General features: G+C 25.3%; 1 protein-coding gene across 5 annotated transcripts in view; it reads left to right on the plus strand.

Moving 5' to 3' along the window:
• The window catches only part of LOC117181692 (mannosyl-oligosaccharide 1,2-alpha-mannosidase IA-like), a 242,201-nt gene extending 241,398 nt beyond the window's left edge, over window positions 1-803 (plus strand). For all 5 annotated transcript variants that reach the window (XM_033374620.1, XM_033374619.1, XM_033374622.1 and 2 more), the window contains exon 11: window positions 193-803. In XM_033374620.1, coding sequence (XP_033230511.1) covers window positions 193-315 — 123 coding nt within the window. In that variant the 3' untranslated portion in view covers window positions 316-803. The remainder of the gene's footprint in view (window positions 1-192) is intronic.
• The last annotated feature ends 9,003 nt before the right edge of the window (window positions 804-9,806 follow it).

Below are 9,806 nucleotides of genomic sequence, written 5' to 3' on the forward strand. Positions count from 1 at the left end.
AGTGAAAATTATTTGAATTTTGTAATGGAAAATAATTTTTTAAGGGTTTTATTTAGTGAAATGATTGATTGGTTATTATTGACTGATTAATTATTTTACAATATTAAATTGCGTGATAAAATCTACTTTTTTGAGATAGGCAGTTCTGAGAATGAGACAAAAAGTAAGAAAAAATGTGTCCTATTGTTCCAGTACCTCTACCTTCTCTTCAGCGATGACGACCTAATAAGTTTGGACGATTGGGTTTTCAACTCCGAGGCGCACATTCTTCCAATTCGGGGGAATCCCCTTTTCCGCCAGGCGCCTTCGTTATAAGCCTAATGTCAATTTAGGCACTTCTCGATAGTATCAATTGCCACCTGGACGACTAAAGATTCCCCAGATTTTTTCCGAGTCGCTTTTTCCTTTCAATTCGAAAGGAAAATGAAAAAATCGTCAATTTGAAGGGACTGAAGCTACCAGTCCGGACTCGGATTTCATTGGTCAATCAAGAGAAACGAGCAGCGACTCACAACAGTACCAGACATAAAATTGATCTGGTAAAATAACCAATAACTACTCTTAAGTGGACGGACTCTAAAGGTCGTTATTTAAGTCTACATTGTACATAGCGAGAGAGAAAGAGAGAGGAGAGAGAGTTTCAAAAGTGTGAGTGATTCGTCCTCTTTGCCACCGACCTCTTTCTATATTTAAACAAATTCCTGTTTCGAGATTCAAAGAAAAATAGTTCGTATTTTATAGACTTCGTGTTTGTGCTATGGTCGATGGCTCGCTTTCATACATTTTTCAAAAAAAAAAAAAAATTTAATTAAATAGTAATAACCAAGATTGACGAGCAGCAGGCAATCATTGTACAATAGATGATTTTAGGTAGCTAATGTTTTCTACCTCCATTGAAAATCATCGTCTTCCTTCACATTGTTGTTTTTTTTTTTGTTGCGAATTCTCATATTTCATTAGTAATAAATTAGTCATTCTTTTTTTTTTTTGTATAACAAGGTTCGATTCTTTTGAACTGCAATTTAGCACTTTGTATTTGCAATGAAGCAAATATTTACAATCAAGATAAGAAAGTCGATATTTTCATGTTAAAAGAAAATCTCTTGATGGGTGTAGTAATTTATACTTTCTGATTTAGTGTATTATTTTTAATTGCTTTTAATTTTCTGTGATTTTGAATTTTTCAAATTCTATATCCCCTGAATTACTTCCTTTTTCTTAAAAAAATTTCCTAGTTTTCGTTTTTTTCTTCTAAATTCAAATTTAAGATTAGAAAATTCTTTTATTTCCTTGAAGATCTTTCAATTCATTGTATTATTTTGAATTATTTTTAATTCCTTGAAAATTTTTTTTTCAGGTTCTTTTGAATCCGAAAACTTTGAAATAGTGCCAAGAAATTCAGGAAATTTTCAGTAATTCAATTTTCATCATTTTCTTTCACACTTTTTACTTTTTTTCACACTTTTCACAGTTTGCTTCAAAATTTACTTGAGTTGAACAAATGCAGATAAATCATAGAATTTAGAACATTTTTCTGAATTTAATAGGATTCAAACGAATTTGACAGAGTTTAAACAAATTTCTAACAGTTTAAATTAATTAAAAATATTAGAAAGAATTCCAAGAATTCAAAGGAATTCAATTTAAATTCAAAGGAATTCAAAATAATTCTAAATGATATAATAAAAGAAACAAACACTAGGGTGCCTCAAAAAAGGTGTGATTTTTAATTTTGCAAACGCTTCCTCTTAAAATTCTTCATTTTGGTATAAAAAATGTTGCCCTTAATATTCTTTTATCAAAATTTTTTTTAGAGGATCCGCTAGACCACTTTAGGTCTAAAAATGAATTTTCTTCGTTTTCATTTTCTTTAAATAAAAATTTAAGGCTAAAAAACTCTTTGAATTCCTCGGAGCTCTTTGAATTCTTTTGAATTCTCTTTAATTTCGGGAAGCGTTTTGAAATTCTTATAGATTCTTTTGAATCTAAGGAATTCAAAATAGTGCCAAGAAATTCAAGAAGTTTTAAATAATTCACTTTTCATCATTTTCTTTCACATTTTTCACTTTCTTTACACACTTTTCATAATTTACCTCGAAAAATTTTCTTTAATTGTAAAAATTCAGACAATTCATCGAATTCAGAACATTTTTATGAATTTGAAAGGAATCAAAAGAATTTGATAGCGCTTAAATAAATTTCTGACATTTAAAAATAATTGAAAATACTAGAAAGAATTCAAAGGAATTCAAAATAATTCTTAATAATATAAGAAAGGGAGCAAACAATAGGGTGTCTGAGAATGGTATGATTTTCATTTTTTCAAAAGCTGCCTCCTAAATTTATTTCGTTTGGTAAAAAATGCTTTCATTTATTTATTTTTTTTATTTTTAGAGGATCTGCTAGACCACTTTAGTTTTGAAAATTAATTTTCTCAGTTTTAATTTGTTTAAATACAAATTTTAGGGTAAAAAATTATTTGAATTTCTGAGAGTTCTTTGAATTCTTTGTATTTTTTAAATTCTTTTGAATTCTTTTGAATTTCGGGAAGTGCTTTGAAATTCTTCTAGATTCTTTTGAATCTAAGGAATTAAAAATAGTGCCAAGAAATTCAGGAAATTTTCAGTAATTCAATCTTCCTCATTTTCTTTTACATTTTTCACTTTTTTCACACTTTTCATAATTTACCTCGCAATTCACGAATTTTAAAGAGTTTAAATTAATTTCTGGCAATTGAAAATAATTAAACATACTAGAAAAAACTCAAATGAATTAAGTGTAAATTCAAAGGAATTCAATGTAAATTCAAAGAAATTCAATGTAAATTCAAAGGAATTTAAAACAATTCTAAATAATATAATAAGGGGAATAAACACTAGGGTGCCTCATAAAAGGTATGATTTTTAATTTTGCAAAAGCTTCCTCCTAAATTTCTTCCGTTTGGTAAAAAAATTGCTGCCATAGATTTTCGTTTATTTACGTTTTTTCGTGAAAAGATCCGTGAGGCCACTTTAGGTCTGAAAATAAATTTTCTAAGCTTTAATTTTTTTTAATTTAAGGCAACATTTTTTTTTAATTCTTTAAAGTTCTTTGAATTCTTGGTATTATTTTTAATTTTTGTTTCATTCCGTGATGTGCATTAAAATTCGTTCAGGTTATTTTGAATTCAAGTACTTTAAAATAGGGCTAAAAAATTCAAGAAATGTTTAGTAATTCATTTTTCATCATTTTTTTTCACACTTTAAACTTTTTTCACATTTTCCATAATTTACCTCAAAATTCACTTGAATTGAAGAAATGCAGATAATTCATAGAATTTAGGACATTTTTATGAATTTAAAAGAATTCAAATGAATTTGAAAGAGTTTAAATGAATTTCTGGCAATTCAAATTAATTAAAAATATTAGAAACAATTCAATGTGAATAAAAATGAATCGCGAATAATATAATAAAGGGAGCCAACACTAAGGTGATTCAAAAAAAGTTTTCTTTTATTGCAAATTTTGTTAGAGGATCCGCTAGACCACTTTCGGTCTGAAAATTGGTTTTCTTAGTTTTAATTGTTTTTAATACAAATTCCAGGGTAAAAAATTCTTTGAATTCCTGAGAGTTCTTTTAATTCTTTGTATTCTTTTGAATTCTTTTTAATTCCGTGAAGTGCTATAGAATTTTTTCAGATTCTTTTGAATCTAAGGACTTTAAAATAGTGCCAAGAAATTCAGGAAATTTTCACGAGCCATCTTTACTTTTTTCACACTTTTCATAATTTGCCTCAGAATTCGGACAAATAATTTAATGAAATTACAAATTATCGTTTTCCAGGCCCAATAATGTCTCTATTTTTGTTTATTCATAAAATTTAAGTCGTATTTCTCAATAAATAAAAAAAATCTGCTTCGAAATGAGCTAACAGTCTTAAATTTGTATTTAAAGAAAATTTTAAACTAAGAAAATTTATTTTCAGGCCTAAAACGGCTGTGCGAAACCTATAGACAAATTTTTTAAATAAAAGAAAATGTTTGGCAGTATTGTTGCATCAAAAGGAAAAATTCCAGAGGGTAGTGTTTAAAAAATTCAAAACACATTTTTTGGCACCCTGATATTCATAAAATTTTGTTTGGATTCAAAAACGACTTTAAAAAAAATTAGCGAACATTGCCTGGACCGCAATTCCCGCTTCTGTAATTTTTTTTCAGTTTTTTCATTATTTTTGATTGCAAAAGTCTATTAATTTATTTTATTCAAGCCAAAATATTCATTTTTAGCCATTTTTTCGCAAGAAAAGCATTTTTTTTACCTTTACCACTTTTAATCAATTAAAATTTTTTTAAATAAGAAGTTGTTATTTTTCTATATTAAGTCAAACACCAATATTTTCCTTTTTATTATTTTCATATGAGATAAAAATAAAATATAAACAAAAGACATTTTTTATTATTATAATATTCATATTTTGCAATTAGAATGAGTTATGTTTTTTTTTTAAACAAAAATCAACATGAGGAATCTTTCCATATAAAAAAAGGGGTAAACATGAATATTTTAGCTTGATATAAATAATTCAGTGATAAATTGCAACGAAAAAAAATCTAAAAGAAAACCGACATAAAGAATCGAACCCGGACTTTCCGCTTACTAAACCGAATCTTTTAACATGGAAATAGCGAAATACTTAATGAAAGAATGTCTTCCTAGAATGGAAAAGTGGTAATTTTGTTGATAACAAATGTCAAAAACTGCTACAAGCGCCTAAATACGAAAGTTTAGTCAATTCCTGTTCGTCTCGTCGTCTAAGCATCATTTTAAAGTTTCTGATTTCACGAGAATGTTGTAAGAATGCGAATTCTTTTTTACATAAAAGGAATCCGGGAGTCATTTTTGTTGTATCGTAATAATGTAGCGAAACAATAACTAGCGAAGTGTGTAATGCGAATAGAGTTGTATATAAAGATTTAAAGAAAGTCATATTCTACGAGATTTAGCGCGAAAGCGAACGATGCCTGATTAATCAGGCAAATTTTGCAATGGGGAATGCGTCGAGTTGAAACGAGATATTACCATTCTTACATTAGCATTTTTTATTTTATTTTGAAAACCACTGATTATAGATTAAAATTCTAATATTTTATTTAGATTTTTTTCTATTTAACGCATTCCTCTCCTAGTGATTGAAGGATTAAGACTGGGAGATGGAAAAAGAAATATTAAATGCACTTGGGTCTTTCTTTATTATACGTGCACTTTTTCACAAGACTCATCACGATACTTTCACAGAATCAATGAAGGACAAATTCAACGGCGATTTAGGGCCTGAGGATTACTTAATTTATAAATAATGTGTGATTAGTCAAAGTGTTCTTGATACAATAATCTTCTGAAAACAGGGAATTTCAAAGAGAATATGGAGAAAAATTATTTTAAGGGAAAATTTGATTTTTACTATCTGGTTTAGAAATTATTTTGATTTTATTTTTGCAATGCCGGAATTTATTTTTTAACGGAATTTTGACAAATTTTTAGGAGAAAAATCTATCTAATCCGATAAAATATGATAAATTTCATATCACATGATATAGTGCAATTTAAAATACGCTCAATTTTATATTGTTTATATTTTAAGTTCAATTAATAACTTATTAATTACAAAATCATTCAGTTTACAATTTACAATAATTAAACGGCTGTATTCAATTTGAAATTCTATTCAAATATTTTCAAATTATACAATATTTCAAATATCCAGTTTGAAATTTTTTATAAAAAAGGCTGTTTATTTAAAATGAGCAATTATAAATTAACTTTTCAAAACTAATTAAATACGAAAGTCAATTCCGCTAAATTTATACTTTCAAAGTTACAACTTTAATTATTCTACTTAAAATTCTTTTTATATTTTAAATATGAATTAAAAATTTTGACGAACAAAAAAATTAAAAAAGTTGCCAAGCATTGTGAAAAATTTTAAGAGAATAAACAATGTTTGTAAGATTCCCAGGAAAATTTTAAATGATTTTTTATTTGGAAAAATTAATTTTAGCAAATTATTTAAAAAGATTTTAAAACATCTAAAAATATTTTCAATATTGTCAAAATAGAATCTGGAAAATGTTAATAGGCAATTTAAAGAAATTTTAATGCTTAAAAATTAGGATTATTTAATATCTATTCAAAAGCTTAAAACCAATTTTCAAAAATAATCTAAAATTTGAAAAAAATGCAGATTATTGAAAATTTTCAAATACAATTTTGAAGCTTCTTAAGGATTTTAAAAGGTTTCAAGATAGGATAAAAAATGTTCATAAAATTTCTGGAAAAATTGTATGTTTTATTTTTTAAAATGACATTTATGCGAATATTTAGAAATATTTAAAAAGAATTTCAAAATTTTCAAAAAAGTATCTGCAAGATTTTAAAATAGGTTTTTTAATTTTTCAGGATACAGAAAAATTGTGGAAAAAATCGAATCCTTTTAAAATATATTGAATAGTTCTGGAAAAATGTCACTAATAATTTTAAACCTCGAAAAAATCAAAAACAAAATTTAAATATTTTAAAAAAATTTTTCAAAATTTTTAAGGATTGAAAAGGATTCAAGACACTAAAAAATTACTTAAGATTCCTGGAAAATTTTTAAATGATTTTTTTATTTTGGAAAAAATTAAATCACTTGAAAATATATTTTAAGGTTCTTAAAAAATTTCAAAAATAATTTAAAATTTCAAAAGTTTTTCAAAATTGCTAAAATACAGAATTTTTAAGATTTGAAAATTAAATTTTGATGGTTCTTAAGGATTTTCAAAGGTTTAAAGATAGGATAAAAAAATGTTCATAAAATTTCTGGAAAAATTGTATTTTTTATTTTTAAAAATGACTTTTATGCGAATATATAGAAGTATTTAAAAAGAGTTCCAACAGTTTGAAACAAAAAATATGTAAGATTTTAAGGTAGGTTTTTGTAATTTTGTAGAAATAGAAAAATTGTGGGAAAAATCGAATCCTTTTAAAAGATATTGAATAGTTCTCGAAAATTTTAAATAATAATTTAAACCTCAAAAAAATTGAAAACAAAATGTAGATTTTTTAAATCGATTTTTCAAGATTTGCAAAAGTTAGAAAAGGATTCAAGACACTAAAAAATTACTTAATATTCATGGAAAATTTTTACATGATTTTTCATTTTGGAAAAAGTTAAATCACTTAAAAATATATTTTTAAATCCTCAAAAATTTTCAATAATAATGTAAAATTTAAAGAGATTTTTAAAATTGCTGAAATACAGATTTTTGAAGTTTTTAAAATCAAATTTGGAAGGTTTTATGAATTTTGAAAGGATTAAAGACAATCAAAAATTTACTTAAGATTTCTGAAAAAAAAATTTATGATTTTTAATTTTGAAAACATTTGAATCTGAAATAAAATTTTGAACCTCCTTAAGAATCTTGAAAAGATTCAAGATAATACCAAATTTGTTTTTAATATTCCGGGGAAAATTCTTAACGATTTTTTATTTTAAAAACTGATTTATAGAGAATGTTTAACAATATTTGAAACCCATTATTGATGCACAAATAAGAATTCAGCAATTATTTATTTGATACAACTTGAAATAATAAAATATCTGATTTATAAAAAATTTTGCAGTTTTACGGCATTGATGTAAAACTGTTAAATGGAAAAGTTGTAAAAGCCTTTGAATTATAATTTTTATATAAAAAATATAAAAGAATTTTAATACAAAATTTTTGAATAAAAATTTTTTTTAAGTCTAAATATTTAAAGCTTGAAATGCCAAAAAGTACTTTCATTATATGTCCCTAAATTATCTGAATTCCCTGAATTCGACTGAATTTCTTGTATTATTTTGAAATTTTGAAAATTCCTCGAAAGTCCACAAACTAAATGAATTCAAGTAAATAAAAAATAATTCAAAATAATATGCTAAACCAGAGAGTATTTAAGTAAATTATGAGGATTGTCATCAAAATTTTCTTTTTCAGATTTTTCATTCTCTTTGACCGTTTTTTCAGGAAAGAACTGATTTTAGTGTCTAATCGCCGTAATTTATTGACCAGGAAGTGCGGCACACTTTTTTTATTAATCCAAATAGAGTCCTCGAGATTCTTGTAAACGAAAAATTTCAAAAATTATCTCTAGATTTTATTTTCGATTTCAGGAGACTCGAGAATTTTATAAAGCGACTGTTCATTAATTAATGTGCAACCTTTGAGCATAAAATAAATGTAAGATTTTAGTAATAGTGCGGGCGAAAAACTCGAGCAGATTTAGATTTTTTGTAACACGTTCTTGTAAACTATCCGTTGAAATTACTTACGTACATTATACAGTAAATAAAATAAAATAATACAAATATTATCTGTACGATAATAATGATAAAAAGCGGAAAAACGTAATGATCCTGGAAGTTGCGATGATGATATTAATTATAGATAGCTTATACATACACTTGTGAATAGATATTTAATAATTTATTGTTAACTAGGGTAATTTTATTTTCATGATTTCATTAAACGGGGTTGTGGGTTCAATTTTCTATATAAGACTGGGATAATCGTCTTTGAAGTTTCTCTCGATTTACTTGATTGTTGATTATAAAATCATAAAGACTCTTGATTAAAGACGATTTTTTTCTCAGTCTTATTATGTGTATTGTTTAGACTTTTTAGTCTAAGTGTTTTTTTGTGAAATTAAAAAAAAATTGTTTGTATTGAGTATATTTGACGTTGTAAAATCACCGCACGGAATCACGCAAGAAATATTACAATTGTAAATAAAAATAGAGGCAGTAGTGATAATTGGGTTACTTTAATAACATTATGTGATTATTACTTTATCATGAATGCATTAAATAAATATTGATAATATATTATGTTGAGTATGTTTTACCCATTATTGGTCATTTCATTAATAATTAATTAATTATTTATTTACAGTTTAGAGTTATTTAGGTATTTTTTATTTGTTTATTATTTTAATTCAAGTGCTTTTTTTGTTTATAATTATTTTAAAAGAAGTAGATTTATATTTTCAGCCGATATGGAGGAGCTTATCGAGAATCAATAATTTCAATCCACTTAGTGAGTTATGGCGACAGTTTAATCAAACTGTTTTCATAGAACATCGTGATTTTGATGACCAGAGAAACTTCATAATTACCTAAGTTTCCTTAATAAATAGGTGCAACTTCATTAGACAACTTGGATGTCAATTTAGTATATTGTCAATGTCACTTTGATAATATTTTGTATTAATTTTAGCTTTTAATTAGAACCACTGTAAAATTTCGAAAAATAAAATTTCCGACATTGAAATATCCCCGAATAATAAAATTTCCGAACTGTTAAATTCCCGAATAATAAACCTGATTTATGCGGGACGACTGAAAAATGTCGAAAAATAAAATTCCCGACATTGTAAAATTCCCGTATTAGAAAATTCTCGATTAATCAAATTCGCGAGTAATAAAGTTGCCGAAAAATAAAAATACCGAATTGGAAAATTCCCGAATAATAAAATTCGCGACAGAAAATTGTCGATTTATAAAATATCCGAATTGGAAAATTCCCGAATTTTAACAATTACAATTTTTTATAAATATATTTTATTTATTGCAAATACAACAGTAAGACATTAGTTTCAAAAATTATTTTTAATATTTAAAATTTCGAAGTTTATTTCTTTATTTTAAAATAGCAATAAATTTAAATAAAATATTTCTAGGTAACGTGTGTTTTTTAATGTTCACAGTATTTTAAAAAATACAAAAAGCGTTCGCAAAAATAAAATT

The sequence above is a fragment of the Belonocnema kinseyi genome, chromosome 10 (genome assembly GCF_010883055.1).
Source record: "Belonocnema kinseyi isolate 2016_QV_RU_SX_M_011 chromosome 10, B_treatae_v1, whole genome shotgun sequence".
NCBI lineage: Eukaryota > Metazoa > Arthropoda > Insecta > Hymenoptera > Cynipidae > Belonocnema > Belonocnema kinseyi.